The sequence below is a fragment of the Apiospora aurea genome (assembly GCF_038362705.1).
Source record: "Apiospora aurea strain CBS 24483 chromosome Unknown utg000001l_segment0_segment0, whole genome shotgun sequence".
Lineage (NCBI taxonomy): Eukaryota > Fungi > Ascomycota > Sordariomycetes > Amphisphaeriales > Apiosporaceae > Apiospora > Apiospora aurea.
Window position 1 is genome coordinate 6,335,609 of NW_027117388.1, and position 22,314 is coordinate 6,357,922.

The 22,314-nt window shown below is 53.2% G+C and overlaps 10 protein-coding genes across 10 annotated transcripts; 3 read left to right on the forward strand and 7 right to left on the reverse strand.

The window, feature by feature from the left end:
* Nucleotides 1-1,714: 1,714 nt before the first annotated feature.
* Nucleotides 1,715-2,270, reverse strand: PG986_001928 (uncharacterized protein; the record flags this gene model as incomplete). Its single annotated transcript, XM_066838150.1, has 2 exons — nt 1,715-1,965; nt 2,084-2,270. The coding sequence occupies 2 exons, from the start codon at nt 2,268-2,270 to the stop codon at nt 1,715-1,717; spliced, it is 438 nt and encodes a 145-aa protein (XP_066707043.1).
* A 389-nt stretch (nt 2,271-2,659) lies between these two features.
* On the reverse strand, nt 2,660-3,127 carry PG986_001929 (uncharacterized protein; the record flags this gene model as incomplete). The annotated part of the gene is made up of 1 exon (XM_066838151.1): nt 2,660-3,127. The coding sequence occupies one exon, from the start codon at nt 3,125-3,127 to the stop codon at nt 2,660-2,662; it is 468 nt and encodes a 155-aa protein (XP_066707044.1).
* An 871-nt stretch (nt 3,128-3,998) lies between these two features.
* Nucleotides 3,999-4,772, forward strand: PG986_001930 (uncharacterized protein; the record flags this gene model as incomplete). Its single annotated transcript, XM_066838152.1, has 1 exon — nt 3,999-4,772. The coding sequence occupies one exon, from the start codon at nt 3,999-4,001 to the stop codon at nt 4,770-4,772; it is 774 nt and encodes a 257-aa protein (XP_066707045.1).
* A 1,088-nt stretch (nt 4,773-5,860) lies between these two features.
* Nucleotides 5,861-7,621, forward strand: PG986_001931 (uncharacterized protein; the record flags this gene model as incomplete). Its single annotated transcript, XM_066838153.1, has 1 exon — nt 5,861-7,621. One exon carries the CDS (start codon nt 5,861-5,863, stop codon nt 7,619-7,621), a length of 1,761 nt encoding a protein of 586 aa, XP_066707046.1.
* A 1,743-nt stretch (nt 7,622-9,364) lies between these two features.
* Nucleotides 9,365-11,939, reverse strand: PG986_001932 (uncharacterized protein; the record flags this gene model as incomplete). The annotated part of the gene is made up of 4 exons (XM_066838154.1): nt 9,365-10,941; nt 10,999-11,197; nt 11,654-11,829; nt 11,888-11,939. The coding sequence occupies 4 exons, from the start codon at nt 11,937-11,939 to the stop codon at nt 9,365-9,367; spliced, it is 2,004 nt and encodes a 667-aa protein (XP_066707047.1).
* A 1,180-nt stretch (nt 11,940-13,119) lies between these two features.
* On the forward strand, nt 13,120-13,479 carry PG986_001933 (uncharacterized protein; the record flags this gene model as incomplete). Its single annotated transcript, XM_066838155.1, has 1 exon — nt 13,120-13,479. One exon carries the CDS (start codon nt 13,120-13,122, stop codon nt 13,477-13,479), a length of 360 nt encoding a protein of 119 aa, XP_066707048.1.
* Nucleotides 13,480-14,355: 876 nt separating this feature from the next.
* PG986_001934 (uncharacterized protein) lies at nt 14,356-15,865 on the reverse strand (the record flags this gene model as incomplete). The annotated part of the gene is made up of 2 exons (XM_066838156.1): nt 14,356-15,623; nt 15,847-15,865. 2 exons carry the CDS (start codon nt 15,863-15,865, stop codon nt 14,356-14,358), a joined length of 1,287 nt encoding a protein of 428 aa, XP_066707049.1.
* A 55-nt stretch (nt 15,866-15,920) lies between these two features.
* PG986_001935 (uncharacterized protein) lies at nt 15,921-17,070 on the reverse strand (the record flags this gene model as incomplete). Its single annotated transcript, XM_066838157.1, has 2 exons — nt 15,921-16,706; nt 16,795-17,070. The coding sequence occupies 2 exons, from the start codon at nt 17,068-17,070 to the stop codon at nt 15,921-15,923; spliced, it is 1,062 nt and encodes a 353-aa protein (XP_066707050.1).
* A 1,303-nt stretch (nt 17,071-18,373) lies between these two features.
* PG986_001936 (uncharacterized protein) lies at nt 18,374-19,807 on the reverse strand (the record flags this gene model as incomplete). The annotated part of the gene is made up of 1 exon (XM_066838158.1): nt 18,374-19,807. One exon carries the CDS (start codon nt 19,805-19,807, stop codon nt 18,374-18,376), a length of 1,434 nt encoding a protein of 477 aa, XP_066707051.1.
* Nucleotides 19,808-20,660: 853 nt separating this feature from the next.
* Nucleotides 20,661-21,778, reverse strand: PG986_001937 (CDK-activating kinase assembly factor MAT1; the record flags this gene model as incomplete). Its single annotated transcript, XM_066838159.1, has 2 exons — nt 20,661-21,004; nt 21,037-21,778. 2 exons carry the CDS (start codon nt 21,776-21,778, stop codon nt 20,661-20,663), a joined length of 1,086 nt encoding a protein of 361 aa, XP_066707052.1.
* Between the last annotated feature and the right edge of the window lie 536 nt (nt 21,779-22,314).

Sequence of the window (22,314 nt, forward strand, 5' to 3'; positions counted from 1 at the left end):
CTGCGGCACGAGTTGGAGACGACGACCGCGGTGCCATTAAAGTAACCCAAGCCTTCTCTTGAAAAGCTTCCAGCAAAGCTAACACCGGAAGAAGAAGGAGCACAAGTGGCACTATCTGGCCGAACCCCATCGAGAAGGCTGGTGTCTGACACGAAGATGAAGTATAGTCGTCAGGCCCTCCAAACTCATCGCACTGTTGCCAGGCCCATATCATCCAGTAGTACCCGGTCCCTAAAGCGTACAAAACCCAGATAATCTGGCATGTAAAGCTTTGGAAATAACCCAGGAAAATGTACATCCAACATGTGACCCATGTGTGTATGGTATTGCTCTTCGAATTCAACAGCGTTTCGGTTCTAGTTCTGATGCGTTCCTTCAAGGGTCCCTTTGAACGGTTTTCTGGACCAAATAACAGGTATAGGTGTTCCATGAGTTCCCACAGAAGCCATATGATGGACACAATATTATCGACCGCGAGCTCAGACCTGTTCTTCTGGTAGGAACAAAAAGCAGCAATTGAAGGTGGTGCTACTGTCGCAGTATATATAATTATACTTGAAGCAACTAGCAGGGCTGCGACGGAAATCATAAGCAGGACCCTCGTCAGGCTGAGCCAGAACCTCTCCCTGAAGTACCTGTAAACAATTTTGTTGAGCTTAGGAAGCTATATGAGGAGGGGCTGAACATGATTGCGCACATGCCATAAAGGTCGGACCTACATTGTAAGCACCATCAGCGAGCACACATGGACCAGGGACGAACACCAGGCGGCTGATGCGGCGATTCGGAAAGAGTATACGGAAATGGTACCACCTTTCGCGAAGATTGCGACAAGATACGCAAGACCAGTGACAAGGTGCATGTCGCTCAAACCAAGCACCAAACTCTGGAAGGTGTTCTTGTTCTTTGTGGGAATACTGCAGGATTGTGCGGTTGGCTTCTTTTTCTTCTTCCAGGGCAGAAGGAAAGATTTGACAAGGTCGTCTACATCATTGATATCGACTCCAGGAAGCGCATTTAGACAGAAGCTGGCAATAATAGTCAAAGTTGTGAAAGCCGCCGGGAGCCAGAAAGATAAAATAACCTGGCAGAAGCTTTTCCTCAGTACTCTGCCTGACGTTAAAGAAGGCGGAATATAGCACTCACCCCCAAACCAGCTACATCAGGGTCGATGGTATCCTCTGCCGAGCAATTATATTCCTTTCCAAAGTACATGAACGTGCAGTTGTAATAATCCATAGCTGGGGTGTGGTATTGATAGGGTGCATACAAACTTGGGTAGTCGAGATGTCAAAGAAACTTGAGAAAGAAATCATCGCCTGAGACTCGGAATATGATGTAAATCAAACAGAGAAGGCTCGAGAGGCTAGCTGCGGCTGAGACATACACATCCATTTGACCTGGTTCGCCCATTCTGCGCCTGATCCAGATGGATGGGAGACATGTATGGTGACACGATGGGGGCCATTAGACGGAGGCTATTAGGATACATGCATAAAAACAAGCATTCGAGATGATGATTGGTATCACTATGGACCCCCTCGTATGCTGTACATGTATTGGAATCGCAATGATGGATTGCAGGTAGTTACGGCGCGACGCAAAAGCTACTCCGAGGCAGTGCTCGTGCTCAGAGAAGGCTGTGATGTATTTAAACACGTCAGTAATCTTAGCCGAACAAATAAGCAAGCTGACTGCATTACCGAGCGGCCTGTCAGGCATGGATTTCCACCTTGTAGCGAACGAATCGAATCCGATTACCATCCTCTTTGATCTTGGCATGTGCAGTCCAAGGAACAGCCTTTATCTCGCCCGTCTTCAGTCGGTATTCCACCTCTCCTTCCAGCACGAAATCTCTCTCTCCCTTTTCATCAGGATCGCGGCTAGCTGCCTCAGAGAAGTGGTGAACTGTGTGCTTTCTCGAGGCTACCTTGTCCCACATCCTGCTTCGAAGTTGACGGATCCCTAGCAGCGCGGCGATGTCAACCTGTAGGTCTCATTCGAAGAAGGCATGTCATACATTCAATGGGTGTTGGGTAAGACGATATGATAGGAAGAAGATCTCCTCGGCATATCTACTCACTCTCAGTTCCCTGCGCCTCATCTTCCCCCATTACAACCGTGGCGTCTGAGCAGAAGTATCCAACCCATTCTTCGTTCCTGGAAGCATCGTCTGAGAGCTGGAAGAAACTGGGTATGAAGTCCCGAAGCTTGTCAGTGGGCGAAAGGGTCGATGGGAACTCCGGGGTGTATCCAGGTGGTGCCGCCATAATTGGAGGCTTCGCATTCAGTTGTTGAAGGGTAATGGAAGAGGAGGGGTAATGAATCCCAGGGGCAGCTCAGCAAATGCAATTACCCCACCAGGGCGCTGTAATACACTGGAGAGATCGCTGAAGATTTAACTCGTGGACGTTTTCAGGTGTAGCTCATGTCGAATTGCGTGAGCAACTTCAAAATCGGACATTGACAAGTATTTGCAAGTGAACCATGTTATTGATTGCCAGGTCCAGGAAGCTCATTGGCCTTGAAAGCACGATTCAGAATCTGCCTGATGACTGGCTCCTTTCGCGCATTGTACTCCCGCATCGTCTCGCCCGCACCGCAACTGGCTGCCATGGCCTCCCACTTTGTCTGCGCATATATGTCTCGGTCGCGCTTGTTAGTGCGCAGCCAGTCCCGAAAGACGCAATGGCGCACAACCTCCGGGCAGTCGGGCCCGTAGACGTGCAAGTTGGCCCAAACAGGGAGGACCGTCCCGACCAAAGAAGCGGTGCTGGTACGCACCCTGCGACAGGTCGCGAAAGTAAAAGATGAACCCTGCCTTCTCCAAACAACCCACGTAAGCCGCCTCGTCGCCCGGGTCCGCGACCACCAGATCAATGTCAATGACGTCCTTAGCCGGCAGGCCGGGCACGCTCGTCGAACCCACGTGCTCGACGGCCAGGGCGCGGTCGCCGAGGGCGTCGCGGATCTGCTGCGCCAGCGCGACGAAGGTCGAGGCCCAGGCCGGGCTGGGCTCGACGATCTGGAGGGGTTTCTTAGTCCGCGGCCCCGCTACCATTTGGACCCCGCCCAGGTTGACATCGTGCTGGTGCTTTGGCACTTCTTCTGATGTTAATGGCATCATCATACGATCGAATTGCTCCACGATGTGGCATGTATGGATGCTTGCTCTGTGCATGTGTGTTTTGGCCGGTATGGTAAGAACTGTCGGCTCTACTTGGGAACTTATTCGACCTCTTTAGGTATGTGCGTCTTTTTGTTCGATCGGTACATGCCAGCCAGACGTAAGTAACATCCAGTCCCGACATGCCGTCTTGCTCTCGGAGCTTTTGTATGAGATCCCGATTGCTGGATCAAAGTCGCTACACCGAATTCCGACTAGGATTCCAGCTAACGCACCACTCAAACCCCGCCATTTCGGGGAATACAAGCAAATATCACCAACTTCGACATCGAGGATGTTGAACACAATCGTGCTATCTTCCAGTATACCGATATTATATCTTACTATTTCTTCCTCCGAACTATATCCTTGAGACTTGGTAGCTTGACTGAGGTTCGCATGTATTACGGCGAAGTGCTGTTACATGGCGCTTTGCGGTGAGACTGCGGGGAGACACCAAGGGCCTAGAACAGGGCGGAGCTTGGTAGCTGAACGCTTGCGGTATAAGTAGGCGATGTCACAGCACCGCCTCTTCTCTCTTTGACCGCCAACAGCATCCCTAGGTCTTCACGATAAAATGGGCGAAATCGATGATTTCGTTGCTTTGGCTCAACGTCAAGGCGTCCAATTGAATGGAATTGAACCGGCCAGGATTCCCGGGAGAGGAATTGGTGTCGTCGCTACACGGGCGTTGAAGGTACTTACCAATGAAGCTTCAGCTTCGCTGTTCCTCCTCCTCACCGACCAATCCCATACATGAATCCTGATGGTATACTGATCTACTGGATTCCGTCTCTCTTTTCAGCCGGGAGAGGCCATTTTGGAGGTCCCGATGCAAGCCGTCCGCAGCCTGCACTCAATATCAGAGGCGGTGTCGAGTCAACTGCCCGCCGGAGTATCCTTCCACGGCATCTTGGCCGCGGATCTAGCTCTGGACAAGACCACCTACCTCGCGGCTTGGCGGAAGCTGCTGCCCACCGAAAAGGACTTGACAGCATCCATGCCGCTCTTGTGGCCAGAAGAGCTCCAGGCCCTGCTTCCCAAAGCCGCACACGATATAGTCCAGAAGCAGGACGACAAATTCCGGCGCCACAGGAGCAAAGTCGCCAGATCCTTTCCGTCCCTGACGGAGGAAGAGTATATGTACTTCTGGCTGCTGGTCAACACCCGGACGTTCTACCTCGAAACCCCGGAGCTGGAGGTATTTCCGTGGGAGGACCGGCTGGCGCTGCTCCCCGTCGCTGACCTGTTCAACCACGCAGCGGACCAGGGGTGCCACGTTGCTTACTCGGCCACGGAGTACACGATCACGGCCCGTCGCCGATACGAAGCCGGCGAAGAGGTGTTCGCTTCCTACGGCGATCACTCCAATGATTACCTGCTGGGCGAGTACGGCTTCGTAATGGACGAGAACAAATGGGACTCTATCTGCCTCGATGAGGTGATCCTTCCACGCTTGACCCGCGCCCAGGAAAAGGAATTGGAGGCCGGGGGGACACGCAGGCCCTTATATGCTGGCTGCGGACTCAGGGCCGTCTCGCCATTTGGTAGCAGTTTTGCAAAAACTTACTCCCTCTGGCGAAACCTCGCCAGGTTCATGCGATGACACAGACAAAAGCCCCGAATTGGGCGCCGCGGCCAAGGAACTGCTGAGAGAGCTACTCGGTGAAGCTTTGGTGAATGCACAAGGGATAAGGGGTAAAGTACCAGGTCTGCGAGTTGGTCAATCTACGCAGCGCGATATGCTCTACCACCGTTGGGAGCAAATAGAAAGCATCCTCATAAAGTCGATCGGTAGCCTCAATTGATCGCTATACGCAGAAAATCGCTTTGGTTTCCACTGCAAAACATGCCTTCCACCTTCATCGCTATCGCGATGCTCGTTGTTCTACGTCAAGGCGACATTCGAAAATACGTCCTTAAGGGGAAGAACTTCATCGACTGGAGTCTCGATAGCCTGTGCTGTGTCTCCATCTCGACTACTCTCAATCCAGCGTCTCTGATTATTTCTCGGAACGTGATATCGCTCCTATTCTCTGTAAAGTGCAATGTGAGCGTTGATAAGCGGAAGGATTGGATCGATGAGATGCTGTCAAGGAGCTCAGCCCAAGTAGTGGCTAGAAAGACAGAAGTCGAGGGACGCTCTACGCCTTGGATTTTAGCTTCAGACGGTGTGTAGGGTACTTAACCTAGCTCAGTGCTACAGATACTATGCGCGTTCCAGTTCCAAATAATCGTGAAATGCACATATCGCTATGCAATGGAACTCTAACCTCGTCGCATTTCCGGCATGGGGTCAGTACTACACTCACACGGAAACATATCGCCATCTCTCATAGGTTTACTCAGTCCTTGGATCAATAACTACGATACGCAGCTAACCAGTGTCACTCCCAGGCGCCCAGTCAAGCAGTCTCATCAACATCCACAGAGCACTAGCCTAGCCCCAGCTGGGTGGAGAACACCAGGGCATTCAGCTCGACCTGCACCGCACCGTCGGCAATTGTTTCAGCCCTACCCCCATCATGCAGGGTAGCGCGCTTCTTGCATCCACGAGAAGGAGGGCGGTCATCCTCCAGCCCAACGTCCCTTCGGGCGCTATTCCTAGTCCAGAAGCAAGTGCGGGGGACAATCTGACTGTATCACTGCCGCGCAGCTCTCTCTCCTCTCGCGGCGTGCAAGCCGACCATCACGATGTGGTTGATTGATACGCGCACTGGCGGGCTCGTCTATACCGTGAACCCGGTTCCGGGCACGTACGTGATACTCTCGCACACATGGGGCGCTGCCGAGGAAGAGATCAGCTTCCAGGACTTCCAGCGCCCTGATCTGGCGAACTTCACTTCGCCGGGAGGGGCCAAGGCCAGAGGGTTTTTGAAGATTGAGCGCACATGTGCCATCGCCCGCCATCGGGGCATCGATTTCGCCTGGATCGATACCTGCTGCATCGACAAGACGAGCAGTGCCGAGCTCTCCGAGGCCATCAACTCGATGTTCCAGTGGTATAAGGACGCAGAATTCTGTATCGCGTATCTGCAGGACTTGCCCCCGGAAACAGACTCGTCTCCACTCGAATCAGAATTTCCGAAGTGCAGGTGGGTGACTCGTGGATGGACGCTTCAGGAGTTGATTGCGCCCCGGAACGTCGAGTTTTACGACGTCGCCTGGGAGTTCCGCGGGCTGAAGTCCACGCCGGATATGACACGGCTCCTGGCAAAGGTGACAGGGATTGATGCCGAGATCCTAGTCGATAGTACGGATCTGGACAAGGTGCCTATTGCCCGACGCATGTCCTGGGCCTCGACCCGCGAGACGACTAGAGTCGAAGACGAAGCGTACTGTTTGCTAGGGATCTTCAATGTGCATATGCCGATGATTTACGGCGAAGGGCGCAAGGCTTTCCTGCGCCTTCAAGAGGAGATTGCCAAGGACAGCGGCGATCTCTCCCTTCTGGCATGGACGACCTCCGCGAACGACGACGGAGATGCCAATGGTGAATTCCACGCGCAAGAACAAAGGTATCATGGAATATTTGCTCCTTCGCCGTTCTATTTCAGATCCGCCCGCAATATAAAGCATCGGATACGGGGCTTCTGCGTCGAGAAGGAATTCGTGGTGACGAACCGCGGCCTCAAGATCGAGACCGCCCTGGTCATGGATGAGTCCGGAAACGTGGTCCTGAACTTGGGCGTGTCGCACAGGGACAACTGGGGCCCAACTAACTCAGACGGCTGGAAAGGCATATTTCTCGCCAAAACCGCCGACGGCTACGTACGCTCGAGACCGTGGCAGCTTTTCACAGCGCGTTACCGCCGGTACCTCGCAGACGCGCCACCCATCATCCACATCCGGAAGCACGTGTCGCCCGCGGAGTCGCAACGGCTCGAACGTCGGTTTTTCGGCGGCATACGAGTACTCACGCGGTCCCAGATCCAAAAGGTCGCACCAATACATCTGTGGGACCAGACCCGTAGGACTTTCATGCACCAGGGCCGGGGTATCAACGCCTGGGTGGTCATTCACCTCCCAGATCCAACCCCGAAGTCTAACAGCAGCGGTATCAAAACAGAAGTGGTGCGGAAGGGACCGGCGCGGGCCATTGTCGCTTGTTCGACCATGGGCTTCGAGGTCGGCGAGCCTGGTTCGCCTGTATTGACGATCTGGATCGAAGGGCAAGGGGCATGGCGCAACGCGCTGGGCTTTCTCGAAACACGGACAGAGATAGCGGATTACGTCGCCGCTGACTACCTCACCAATCTTGTTGCGGCCACGAGGTCGACCAAGCTGGCCCGGGTACAGAGCTGCCCGTTCTTCGTCGACGAGGCGGGTAACGAGTCCGTCATTACAGCTAGTCTGACTGATTGTAAGATCGAGGGCGTCCGGGGTTATTTTCTCAATATCGATGTCGAGATTTATACCAAACCTACGCCGGATACAGAGATGACAGAGACCTGAGGGATTGGTAGACTACACTTTCACTAGCTGGGGTTGCTCATCTTATCCGGTATGAATATGGTCGCCATTCCGACGCTCGCTTACTGCGACAATCGGATCCCCAGAATTCACTCGGGGCTAATATTAAAAAGCAACCCATTCTCTTGCTAGAAATTCAAGATGGTTTTGTTGTCATCGGCTACCGGGCTTCCACTTGCTGAGTACGAAATACAGCCCAAAGGTCTCAACCGCAGTCTTCTAGTTTAGGCGCAACGGCGTTAAGCCTACAGTTTAGCGTACCTCAAACGGCTACAAGATCATATCACATCGAATCTTGCAGTTCATCCATCATCCTGTCCTGAAGCGGCATGTCTTTCAAATCAGCATTTCCTTCTTCCTCGCCTAGATATCCCAAACGCCAGATGATTGAGGGGCGTGAAGAGCTCCATTTGATCGCACATCGAGCGGAAATCTCACACACCGACCGACTCCTAGCGGACACCTACGGTTCGATCCTATTTCATGTTAGCAATACTAACAGGGGCCCTGTCCGTGGTTTCGGCAGTCTACCCTAAAACTCAGGTCCTCCGTGGACCTTATCCGGACAACTTAGATCCTGACTGTATTCCTTCTCCTCGGAATGCCAGAGCCTAAAACTACACTCACGTCTTCAATCGTGACTAACAGTGTCGAATTCGAGGCATGGAGGCAATCATGGGTACTTATACCGAAGCAACCAGAGCGCGGATGGCATTACGTGTCTGCATGGTATCGACCAAACCTCAGGTCAACTCTACTACGGCGCAGAGTCTGGCCACAGTCTACTTGACTGCAAACGCTCGGCCATTCGCCATCTCTCCATTTCGTGCCATCAAAAGACGTTCACCATGTGTTTCACCCTCTCCCTCGAGTTGCTCTCCTCACGGATGAGTCTATATCGGAATTCCATAACTTCCGTCCGCTGCAGCCATCGCAGCCCTTGGCGTCAACCGCGATGATATAGGTCATCTACTCGCCCTGGGAATATGCGCAGCTACTGCGACCGTGGTAGGTCTTGCCTGTCTACCCGACCGTGCCACGTCAACTGATTGTGAAACTTGAAGACCTCTTGAGTTCCATTAGGTGGCGATACAGGTTGGGCAAATACCAAGATCTAGAATTCCTCCTTGGCGATTGACAGAATGGGAGTACGGCGCGCTTAGAGGAGTTATGGCCATGTGATAACAGACGAGTTACCCGATGGTGACCTGGCAAGCAGAAAGTAATTGAAATCTCGCAATAACCAAAAAAGGGGTATCTCTATCATATTTGCCTAAGTCAGCCGACCATATGCTGGTCCTTCTGCTACGCTATCAATCGTGTTGTAAAAATGACGGTCATATCGCCGCCTACGTTTCAATCGCTGTTCGTAAATCGTAAATCATCTCGTGCTTTTCTGGGTATCTGGTAGAAAGAAATGGATGGAGTTGTCGTGCATTCTTTACCCCTGAACGGAAGGTTAGCCATTGCCCGAGACTGGGATAAGGACGAACTCGCCTTGTTTCCTATAGGAGCGATCGGGTTTCATTTCATGCTGGACTGACACGCCGCATAGAGCGGTTCGAGCATGTCGCTACCGCCAGTGCTGCATGGCTGCTGGGCACGTTTCCCCTTCCCATTTTTACCCTTCTTGTCCATTCGGAGCAGCCTCCATCGCTCCGTCCACTGCTGATCCCCTTCGAGTATGACATCGACAAGTTTCTACGAGGGCCCTGTGAACCTTCTTCAACTTCCTATACTTCTTATCTCTCGCCTCCAAGTGCTTGATATATACATCGATGTTCGATTTCGATGCTTCATCGAGCTCGGAAGCCGAAGACGAGGCTGGGGGTCATCAAGTTCGGAGGTCGAAGCCGAGGCTAGGGGATCGCGAGGCTCGAAGGTAGTAGACGGATCTGCGCTAGATTGGGTTTCAAACATAAGGGATAGGTTCAAAGACGTTCGATGCATCAGCTGGGTCCCCGAAGACCCCGCGATGGGTGAGGGCATGATAGCCCCTGACGCCAACGCCGATGCTCCTCCTGGAGACTGTGTCTGCGCCCGGGGCGCCTTGATGACGAACGAGTCGATTGGTCCTGGCCCCTTAAGCTCCTCGCGCCGCGCACGTTTCTGACCAGACCCGATCGTTGCCTGTGTACTAGAAACTTTTCGTTTTGGGGTTTTCTTTGACGGTCCCCGTTGGCTATCTACCCATTTCTGATAAGATGATGGACAGGCTTGCCGCACCAGCCATTCTGGGACCTGCTCAGGGCCACTTGTCCCGTGGTTCCCCGTCGAAGATTCGCCGCCCGCGATGTGGTTGAGCCTGAACTTTATCATGAGGCAAGGCCCGTTGTCGTTGGATCTCGGCTTTTCTAGGCTCGATATCATGCCTGAAGCGTCTTTCCCCGAGGACACGTAGGAGGGAACGAGAGCGGGTGCAAGGTTCCTGAAGAAGGAATCATCGGTATCATTCCAATCGAAGTGTTCCCGAGTGAACTGTTTCAGGGTCGACACATCCACCTCCCCGTTCCATATCTCTTCCCAGCTCGCTCCCGTTTCATCTCTCTCTGGTATCTCCGTGTGTATCCCTGCCATATACCGGCTGATTGATCTTAAAGTGGAGGACGTTGCTATTGCGGGAAGAGACTTGGCAACAGCAGGGCGTTTTGAAGTAAAATGACCTCCGGGGTTCATCTTCAAACCGTCAGCGAGACGATTAACCCAATCGCGCAATAAGGTCTCTCGAGTATCACTTTTCTGGGTCACGAAAATACCCCAGAGCTTGTCGCCATGGTGAGACCTGCCGATTTGGATAGCGAGATCTGTGCCACAGCCGAATATGTTCTTTCTGTGATTACCCTCACCATCCAATAAAGCCATTGCGAGGAGAGCCTTTTGATTAAAAACTTTGCCGGGTGCTGAGACCGCTAAGTCACCCGGAATAAACTCATAAACAAGAACAACCTTCTTGTCGGTTTTCTCAAGTCTCAATATGACTTTGGCTCCGAACAAGAAGGCATTACCGTCGGTGGTCAACACCGCGTCCACAAGGACGGCCTTGTTCATGGCGGAGCATTCCGCAATGGTGTCGTTCTGCGCCGCATGAATTGGAATGCGCAACTGCCGCAGAACCTCTGTGAATTCGTTGATTACATGTTGATAATCAATATATTCCACATCCTCCACTTTCTCAACACTGTTTCCCTTGGCATTGAAGCTGCTTCCTTTCACACCAGCTCCTGCCGTAGCCGGGGGAGGTATAACATAGGACTGTGGATGGGTCGCCGTCTCCGCAACGCCATTGAACACAAATACGGCATCTATGCCCGCCTTTTTCAGATGCAGGGCATGCTAGTACAGGTTTGATACCAACACACGGGGGGGGTTCTTGGCCTTCCTGTCCTTGACGGCCCCTATGTGTCTACCGATGAGCGGTGGTGCATCAACGGCCACTCTCTGGCGTCGATCGTGTTCCGAAAAGTGTCGGGCGCCTAGCTGCCACAACGGAGTTGGTTTCTGTGGTACTATATTGTATGCCTTGTTCGTGTGCTCCCATAGGTTACTAATCCAGTAGGGCTGTTAGTTACGGTTTTGCACTCTCAGAGAGGCGCGGGCAGAGGGGAGATGCCAGCACGAACCCATAAGTGCCCATTTTGATGGGCCAGACTTAGACTTGTGGGTGTGTAAGTGATAAGTTGTGGTGATTATTTACCGATATATTGAATCAAGAGGCCGGCAGTTCTGAACAATGAGGTTGTAAAAGAAGAAGAGACAGACAAGTCCGGAGACGAACGCGGGGTAACGAGTGTAAGAGAAATGGGCAGACTTTCCGGGGTCAACGCGTCAAGTGCCTCTCTCATGGGTCACAGCACCACCCAGTCGCGCAGCCACATGACCTTCCTGGAACTGCGACCATGATCTCCTAAAGTTCCTGAGTATGCGCTGGAGTGCTTGAAAGCTGATGTTAGGTTAAGGGGATCTTTCCTCAAATCAGCCAGACCATCGATCACATTATACATCGTCAAGATTTACCTGTATGGCCACGATCGATCCAGAGATGGTCACGAGATGCACTGTAGATTGACGAGAAAAATCCAGATCACTCTGTCGAGTATTGCCGTGGGCCAGAGACTCATCGATCCCTGCAGCGTCGCTGCTGGCTGCCTTGCTCTGGTTCGCATCCCACACACATGTTGCCCCTGCTGGCTCTTCATTTGTGTTCACTTGCAATCATATGTCATATCGCCTCTCCTCATGAACAGTTACCATACACTAAGCCAGCATCGACAGCCAGCTTCGTTCTGCCGATGCTCTTCATTGCGTCAATTGCAGCAACTCGAAAGGTGAGGGGGAGAGACGATGGGGCCAGTTTCACTGCAACACGACCCTGGCAGCGCCTTCAAGCGAGCTCCTGATTCGTTCAGGTGTGATCTGAGAAATGGCATTGCCTTCCTTACCTAACTTATAAAATTCAACGTGCCAGGACACTACAACTTGAGCATTTGGCGGGGAAGTTGTTATAAAGATGTTCCTCTGAATAACTGCTGGCCGCCGCGAAAATCTTCTGATCAATGCTTACAGCTCAACGTCTTTGGTCGGCCTCTGGAGTTCAATCCAAACACTGCGTTATGATCGGAGACTCGAGGAAGTGTTGCTTGCCAAACGGAACGAGGTAGCTGCTTGTCTCTCGATCATTTACAGGAGCTATGCCAAGACTCTGTCCTTCGTTCAAGTGCCCAGGGGCCATTTGATACAGTTCTTACCTAGAGATCGAATGCTTGGGAGTGGCTGGCTAGTTGGATCACCAGGAGCGTAATCCGAGTTCTGATGAGAATCGCATCGCTTGGTGGCCTATTGTACTGGATGTAATGCCTAGTTAAATAAACAACTGGTCCTGTTGATTATCCCATTTGGGAATGTACCTACCTAAGCTGTGATACCAAGGGCAGCGTTGTCGCCATCAAGGGGATACTCCGTTTGTTCTCTACCCATCACTGGATGTGTCGATACCCGGCCGTTTGTACCTCGAATAGTCTTTTCTTCGAACACGGCCTGGCTGTGCTCAGCCATATTCCCGCCCAAATGACAGGGAAAGAACGTTTCACAAGGCAGGAGGCCATCCGAATTACGACTCGAACTGGCGAAAACAGAAGTAGCTGCAGGAGGCCCTCCACGTGAGCAAGGGTTCTGTCCGTTTGTCGCGTGGTCCCATGGCTCCTTCCCCCGCTGCAACTTCCATCATCGCTACTTCCTCCCAAACTACTTTCGTGAGGAGGGTGAATCACTGAGTAATTTATCCACCCGTTTTCATCCAAGCCATCGTGATCTGATGATTCGATCAGCTCTCCAAGGACCAGCCCTGAGTTACGCTTCCAACCTCTACCTTGCCTCTTCAAGCCCATCCTCCACGATTCAATTGGACACTCCAACTGCACAGTTTCTGCATCACAGCCAGCGCCCCTACTACCATATCCTTCAAGGACCTACAGCAAGTCATCATGGCCAACGAAGCATCCCCTTCTCTTAATTCCGGCATGGAAACACGAGCATCCTTCATGTTTCCATGGCTCCACAAGCGCGTTTTCAGTGCCGTCCGAGAACAGATCAGCCCGCTCGTGTTCCACAACAAGGGACAACAGAGCGACGAGTACGAGACTTACGTGATGGGCAAGTTCGTCTGCAACAATACCAGCTGCGAGAAGAGCGCGTGGACCAGTAAGAAGGTGGGCGTGGTGATCCGTCGATTTGAAGACGAAGGACGGGGCATGGGTTACAACGCCACCATTTTCAACCAGCGCTGCAAGTCCTGCAACGCCTTGGGCACCTTATCTCTTGACCAGAAATCCTATGTCGAATGAGTGGCCTATCGGCTTCGGGTTTGGGCGGGAGTGCCGCAGGAGCGGGCGCCTTTCAAGGATCCTAAGATCACCCCGCCACACAAAGAGGATCTATGCGAAGGATGCAAGCGAGGACGCTGTCAGAAAGGCCAGCGCGGAACGTAAAACTATGTGGTTCTTGCTTGATATTACGGCTGGAGCTCCCCAGGGTATATTGGCAAGGACCTTCAAGAACTGTCGATGTCGTGGAGGCGTGGTAGCCAGTTCAGGATAAGAGGGCTTGGTACAGTCTTACTTGGCGCTTCAGTTCACATCACGGATGCAGGAGGATGGGATGGGGATTTGCGAAGTCAATATGGCGATTATCCATTAGCTACTGGGGGCTTCGATCCAGGCCCCTATCTTAGAAATTTTCCAATTAAAGGAAAATATCCTTTAAAATAAATAATGCAACTTTAAATAGATTCTTTGCAAGCTAGATCTAGCACGAGTGTTGATCTCATTAGATACACACCGAACCTTGGAAATGATGTACAGCAATGCATCACAACACATTACTCCAAAACGCTTCGATGTGCTTTGCTTCAATCTAGTTTCTGCCAGCAAAACGTATAACGTCAAGATAACAACACCACGAACACCAGGTCAGGTATCAATATTCGACCATATGACGTCCAGTTTGTCATAGATCATCCATAAAGTCTCCGAAGTCGGCCATGGAGTAGCGAGGGTTGCGTACCGAATAAGCCAGAGGGGACTCGCTCGCTTTTAGCTTCACTGGCTTTGGGGTGAATATCGCTGAAGCCGAGGTAGGCGTCTGGAGTCTCGTCGTGGCAGTGTTCGAGTTGGCAGAAATTGACGCCAAGGGCGATCGGTCCACACCAGGACGTTGGGGGGTCATCGCGCAAGGGCTGGTAGCAGCTGGTCCCTTGGGTTTGGGTGGCCGTCCTCGACCCCGTCTGGGGTCGTCGTGTCCGGGTCAGCATCGTGCGCTGCTGTGGGCTTGGGCTTGGACGGTCGACCTGGACCACGTTTGGATGCAGTCGCGGTGTTCGGGCTGCTCGCAGCCGGCTTGCTGGGAGGCCGGCCTCGAGGGCGCTTGGAAGGAGTCTCGCCATCGGTCGTTGCGGCGCCGGTTGACTTTCTCTTGTTACTACTGCCAGCGGGCTTGCTTGGTTGTTGAAAGAGGTCAGGGCGTTCCTGAACAAGCCAGTGGGGAAGCCACACCGGGTCGTCTTTGACTTCCACCTGCGTCAGGTTGCCCTTATGGCTTTCGACTATGCGCTCGGTGTTTATGTTCAAGCCGACTATGCTGGCTCTGTCGAACTTGATCATGGCTTCCTCCTTCGCCCCCTCACCCCTGGTTTTCGAAACGGTGGCGATTAGGTTGCTTGGCTTGCCCGTCTTGGACGATATACAACGGAGAATTGTACGGACGAGGAGCGCGACGGAGATGACCCGCACGAACTTGACGGCGAAGTGCCGGTGTAGCCAATCGAACCATTTGCCCGTGAATTCCCACAACTCCGCAATATCAGGCTGCTTTTCCCAATCAATGGCCGTTGTCGCCTGCTTTTCGTTAATCTCCCTCATGTAGTATCCGGCGACGTTCAGGTCCGGGAAGCTTTCGCCCAGCGCGTTTGCCACTGCAGTATACTTCTTTTCGAAGAACTCCGAGTCTTTTCTCAGCTCCCCGGCAAGAGAATTCCTCCAGTCTGGTAGTTTGCCCCAATTATTCCCGCTTGCCATCGTCCACAGGTGATGGCCATATCTGGATGCGCCAATTTCGAGAGCAAGCTTCGGCCCGCAACCCTCGAGGCCCGTGCTGTAATCGCCGCCGGCGAAGAGGGCCAAAGAGAAAAGGCGTCTCTGTGTCAGGGGAGGTTTGGCCTTCTCCAAGTCCTCCATTTTGAGAACTCGAACCCGCCGGCCCTTGTTTTTATTCGCCTTGTCCTTCTTGTCCGCGGTCAGGTATTGAAGCACGGTCCGGGCTCCAAACAAGAAGGCATCGCCGTCGGCCGACATGACCGCGTCCACGAGCCCGTCCCGCTCCAACCGGGCGCACTCGGCCTCGGCCTCGCCAAACGCGTCGATCCAAGGGAGGCCCAAAAAGCCCAGGATCTTCTTGGACAGGTAGACGATGTGCCCCAGATTTATTTGTAGGGCTACCCCCCTGTCCTGTCATAGTTTACCCCCTCCCCTCGCCTAGTGGGAATCATCCAGGGGTGCGCAGGCGCTGTCAAGCTTCATGAACCAGAAATGTGTCGGTGCTCAGTGAAACGGCAAGAAAAGAAGTATGCTGGAGTTTCGGTCCTACAATGCTGATCTCTGTAGTTTCTAGCGAGCTTTTCATGTGCACCAAGATGCAATATGCCGGCTTGGACATACTACCTTGCCGAACCAACATCATGGCTATGTCTCATGACTTCTGCTATCAACTCGTCTTCATTTATTACCTAACCTCATAACCTCCCACAGAGCTCCTCTAGGAACAGCCTCTCTTCCGGGGTCATGTAGACATCGTCGGGTATCACGACACGATCCGCCTCAATCACAATACTACGGCTGTTGGCGATATACACGTCCCGGCTCCGCGTCGTCTCCATGTTGAGCGTGCTGCCGCTATCCCCCGTCGTCGTGGTCTCCGATGGCGCCCCGCCATTCGCGTTTCCTCCCAGCTCTAGATCAGTATTACCGTCAGGACTAGCAGCATTGCTAGGATGTCGACATGATGGTTCATGTGATGATTTTGTCTCGATGTGAGGTCCCCAATGCTCTTGGTGGCTTCCTGACTTCTCTGCCTTCTTCCTCCACCATCCCTCCACCTCGCCTGCCGTCCACCAGTACACAGGGAACCGACGCTGGACGTTGTTGACGAGCAGGGCCACGCAGAACATGAGCGTGCAGCCGAGAAGCATGACGGGGATGAGGAACCAGCCAAGGGCGCGGACATCGGCGTCCACGACGGCGAGCAGTGCAGTGGCACCTGCGGGTGGGTGTACGGTGCCCGTGAGGGCCATGACCGCCGTGGCCGAAGCACAGGCCAGAGCCCCCGCCAGCCAGGTCAAGTCATGAGCCGGGACACCAGACTCAGGCCCTCCGGCGACCGGAAACAGCGTCGGGTCCAGCTCGAACAGCTTGGCCACGGCAACGCCCACGAGGCTGGCGAGAACCTGGCCGAGGATCGAGTTGCGCGGCTGCGAGAGGGGAGACTCGATGGCGTAGAACTCGAGGACAGCAGCGGCTCCCTTTTATAGAAAGGACTTGTTAGTTTTTGAAAGGGCTTTGTGCTTGGGGCTCTTCGTATCCGGTAGTACAGAATGAGGTCACACTTACAAAACTCCCAATAATTAGCGGCGCGCCCCCGTTTCGGAAACTGTCGATGTGCCGGCCCACGACCTCGATGATGCTCAGTGATGCGAAGACGCCGATAAACGCCCACGCAATCATGGCCAGGTTACCGATGGGTTGTTGGGGCCGCGGCCGGTAGCCCACAAAATGCGTCGCGAACCGCGGTAGGCGTTTCCATGGCGGCGAAGGTAGATACGGGTTGAGGTAGGCGTCGATATCGAAGTGCCACTTGGACGGGCTCCCGAGGGGTGACCGCTTCATCTGGGGCGAGCGGGTTTGTGCCGTTTTCCGGGCAAGTTCTTGAGTTGTGTTTTAGTGGTTTTATGGTTCAGAACAATGAAATACTCGATGAAGTTCTTTTTCGAATTCATGAGGCGGTCTTGCAAAGCTCCCTATATCCCGGGACAGGTTACAATAGAATCACACTTCACTGTTCGAAGCTGCGGGGAGTCGTCGCCTGGCTGTTGCAAGTCGGGCACATCAAGTGGGAGACGCCACGGCCCACGGTCGGTTTCTCGGCTCGGGAGGCTTGCAGTAGTCGGCCAGAGAGATATTGAGGTTTCGGGTAGGCACGTCCAATGAGGGTGGGAAACACAGATCAGATGCGCAAAAGTGACTGATGAACATGAAGCCAGCCAATGCCAGCCTTAGGGGTTATCTTTTCTCGACGAGCCGTTGGAGGGTGCAAGTAACGTTGAAGCCATCCTCTGAATGGGCAGGCCGGAATCCTTTTACATAAATAGATGCGAGATCCCCAGATCCAACTAAACATCCCTCCCTTCCCCCATGTCTTGGGAAGAAAACTTACCTAGCCTGAACAACCGTCCATTCATTGGAAATAACGGCCCCTCCATACCGAGACCACCGAGAATTCCGAAGTGGAAAAGTTTATACTTGCAAGTAACACGCCCTACATTCATACGTGACCGCCGGACAACAACGACAGCGTCATGTGTCTCTTGTTTTTTCAGGCAAGTGACAGGCGGGAATGAAGCAGCGATCACTGATGGCCGGGGGATGGCCTTGGTTCTGACTAACACTCTTTGCTCCTATACGCTGTGGTTCGGGGCGATGACCAATTAATTGCCAGCCTGGGCGTCATATGGTGTAACAGAAACTCGCTGCAGGGCGGATGGGTGGTAAGGCGAAGAGGCTGACGGGCGCTGGCGCCGGGGGCCTTGCGTAAGTGGACCATGGATCTCCGCGGACCTGAACCTTGGGCACGGGGGCTCGGGAACCGTGGGCAATGACTAGCGGTAGAACGCTTTAGAATTAAAAAGGATTGGCACTAACTTACTTGTATCCCCTTGATCCGTACGGCACTGAAAAGTCCGGTAAGAGCAGCACTTTCGCCATCAAGAGGATAATACAGCGAGATTCGGTCCAACAAGAGCTGCGGATGTTGCCAGTAAACCCTACTTTGTTCGTATTGATGCCATACTGCTAGGTTATGCTCGAGCAACTAGTATCTCGTCAACTGAAAAAGAAAAAAAAAAAAAAAATTTGGAAACGCCAGGGGTATATCTCTATCATCCGCCATACCATGCAACACCTTGTCGCATCCTCACATCAGCTCGCCAACGCCCTTCTCAGCAACCTTGATGCATTTCCCAATCTGCCACGAGAGATCGGAAACGGCCAGCTTGTTCTCATCGTCCGGAAGACCTTGTTTGTCCATCTGGTGGATCTTGGTCTTGGCCGCGGCTCGTAGCTTACTGAGTTCTTCACAGATGACCTTAATAAACTCCTTCGGCTCGCGTGCTGTTAACTCTGAAAGGTCGCGTTCTCTAGAATCTGCAGAGGGTGCTGGTCCATTTGAAAGTGCATTATCGGTGCTTGTAGTAGTATGGTTGGCTAAAGCGGCCTGTTGCACCTGTAGTTGGTCCTGCATTGTCTTAAGCTGGCCCTGAAACGCCTCTAAGCGAGCGGCCGCCTCCTTGGTATGGATATCGATTTTATGAATCATCTCCTCTTGCAAGTCCGTCTGTTGTGTCTCTATTTTGCCGATCCGGATCCCGTGTTCCACTTGCAATGCCTCAAGAGGATCAGGAGGAAGAAATAATCGAGCTATCTTGCAATCCGAGGGATCGCAATGTTTGTGAGTTCCGTCGTCAATCTCGCCTGGGAGTACAATGCAACTGCCTGTGTCAGGAAGTTCCAACCAGATTCTCCTGGCGACGTCCGTATCAAGAGTTGGTCTTTTAGGTAGATTCCCGAAACTGGTATCGTCGTCGGGAAGGCCTCGTTTCGTGCCGGAAACCTCTCCGTTCTTGCCAGACACGTCATAGGAAAAGGGCGTGCTGGAGTTGGTCACGTTGTCAGGCTTATCATCTGCACCATTGCCACTGGAGCTTTGATGCTTTCCGTTGGGATCGATCCCTGCTACATGCGAGGGAGCTGGGGACGTGGAAGAAGCCTGGTCCTCTTTCAGCTGCAGCGCATAGAGTACTTCAAGCTCCCCTATCACTTCTTGTAGCCGCTGCTTCCAGCTCTCCATGCGCCGAGCCCAAACCTCAGTGGTGATACTTTCACGACCAACCCGTTCTGGCTGCTCTCGAAGTTCGCTGAAATGATCGGCCAGCTCTACCAGCCGAGAGCCAGGATCAGGGCAAGCTTCATGTCCTTGTTTCTGCTGCTGCAGGAATGCCGACCGGGCATCACAGTAAGCATCGATCATTGCACTCAACTTGGGACCCTGTTTGCTCCCATAGTTCAAGGAGACACTCAAGTGGCGGAAGAAGCCTTTCTTGCCCCAAAAGTCGTCGAAATGCAAAATGGCTTCGAACACGATAGTCAGGTTGACTTCCACACGTGTCCTCTTCCAATCCTCTGTGGGTTTCTTGCAGCCGGTAGGTTTCTTGCCGCCGGGCATGTGTTGGTTCGAGGTCAAGAAATTCCGGAAATGATCATTGGCTGGTCTCAGGTCGTTGCCAATGGGAACGTAGAAGCCTGGAGGCGTATAAACCCTCTTATCTTTCGCAATAAAGTCCGGGGCCATATTGGCGTTTGTTTTGATGACCCTGATGCTCGGTGCAAGTGTAGAATGGGTATGCTGTAGATACAATTTGTTTGGGCGGTCAAGTATTCCACCTTCAAGTGACACTGGGACCTGGTTCCTACTTGGACAGTAATCGACACGTGCGCCTTCTTCGTGGTACTGCTGATTATTTCGGTGTGTTGATTCTCAAGTGATGGACAAGTGAAGTTGTTGTTGCTGTACGGTATTCCAAGTTGTCCCGCCTAGGGAACTTGATCACTCCCTGAACGCAACCACCGCTTGAGACTTTTCTCACTGGTTTAACCATACAACCATACATGAAGAGGCGCTGGAGTGAATGGGAATGTGAACGTGAAGTGGGATGAGACTTGGATAGGTTGCTTGTTGATGTCACTGAACAGTTGCAACCTCGGGGGAGAAATTGTGGGGGGTACGTACTCACCCAGACCTGCTGGCAGGGAGGAGGGAAGGTGCGGCTAACGCGAGGGGTGATTGCTCACCTCACAATGCACAAACGGACAAGCCACAGGGTGTCTGATTGATCGATTGCTCCACGAAGTATCTGGGGCCATGGACGACAATCGGGAAGGGATAGGTCAGGTGACTGTCATGGGTTCGAGCAGTGGCACAGTGGCATACATGATGTAGCGGCCACTGATAAAATAACGTAGGATAACTTTGGTAATGCCGTGCTATCATTTCTTGATCATGCCATCTGTCTATTAGTTTTATGTACCGATCAAGCACCGCCCTCTAAAGCCCAATATCCTGTAAGATAACGCCGACGCTATGCAAAGGGAGACTGATGTTCGTAAGCTGCATCTCTCTTCGTGATGGACTGCCAACTTCGCCCTCAACCAAACACATCATCACCGGCTTTTCGTAATGCCCCGGAGGTCGTGTTCGCCTGTGCAGCATGCTTGGCACCGACGGTACCCACGGCCCTTTGCGCACCAGCCTTCTCCTCGTCAATGTCCACGCCGAGCCCAGCAAACGCCTCGAACATGGCACGGGCGACGTATTCCTGTACGCTGTAGCCAGGGACGCGATGATCGTCCCTGGTTCTGGCAGGGTCCAACCATGAGTTCTCGTAAGTATCGCGGATCTGGTACCGGGTAGGGTCCAGGTCGGTAGCCCCAAACGGATCGTAGGGCTTGTTTCTGTCCTCCTCGTCTTCCGTGGGCCCCGTCCGCTTGGCTTTGAGTCCACGGATCGACAGCATGCTCGACGGGCCGCTGTCCAAGGCAGGGGGAAGTGCTTGCCGTTGAGCTGCGCGATTCTTTGCCTCTTGTGTGCCAGGATGCGCTCCTGGATCTGGGCTGCGGTGCCGGCTTCGCCTCGTGCGAGGGCTTCCATGACCTCGCGGTTGAGCGTCGCCTCTTCCTTGCGCGCTTCCTCCTCCTCTCTCTGCTCTTCCAATCTTCTCGCCTTGGAGGCTGCTTCTGCCTCGGCCTCGCGCTTCTTCCTCGCCGCCTCGACTTCCCGGCCCTTCTTCCTGTTGCGGTCGATGTCGGCCTTATTCTTCTCCTCATACGCCACCAGCTGGGCTTCAGCCTTCCTCCTCTCCTCGTCCGTGCCGCTAACGAGCGCAAAGGTGAGGTCCTCCACGTCCTGCAGGTAGTTGTTGAAGTCCCGTAGCGTCTCAAAGTCGTCCTGTGTGTTGTTGAAGACGGCCGCGACGCGCTTCCGTATGTCCACCTCGCGCTCTACGGACAAATCGCCGAACCAAGCTTCCCGGAAACCACGTAGCCGCAGGGTCTTGCTGCACGAGACGTAGGGGCACTGGGCGGGGCCGGACTTGAAGATGTTGTCGACGCATTGCGAGCACATGGCATGGTAGCACTCGGGGTTGATCAGAAACCTCATGTCGGTATTGAGGTAGCGGACACGCTTACATACTGGGCAAATGTCGGAGGGGAGAATGGCGTTGGACGGCTGGGTGACCGTACTCGTCACCGCTTTGCGTGACATCTTGACGGTTGGGGCGGGCACGGCTTGGTGGTAATAGTGCCTGTTGGTACAGTCTGCAAGTAAATGTGATATCTGGCGCACCCGACCCACGAGTCGAGGTTCGGAGGTCTGCGATTCGACTTTGGCAGCGAGGAACGATTAATCGCGTTCGGATGTAGCCGCAGATAACTTTTCGTCAAACGAGGTCAAGGCCTTGGAATAGATCAAGCCGGCCGGAATCCGATCTATGCCCAGCAAGAAAAACGGTGGAGAGTGGCGGAGGATTGCGATCTGGAGGGAGGTTGGAATGTGGAATGAGAGCTGTCCATTAAATCTGGGCCAAGGTCGGTTAGGTAACGTGGAATTCCTTCCGCACCTTGCGCACCTATTCACTGGACCTGCAGGCAAGGAGGCTGAACACCGGGGAGCACCCCCACTAACAACGACCCCGCGCTAAGTTTAGCATCACTGGCTTGGAGAAGCTTTTTGTCATCCTCTGCATTTGTAAACATTTCGACAACTCCCTCATACTACTTCCAGCATATCACAAGTCTCCA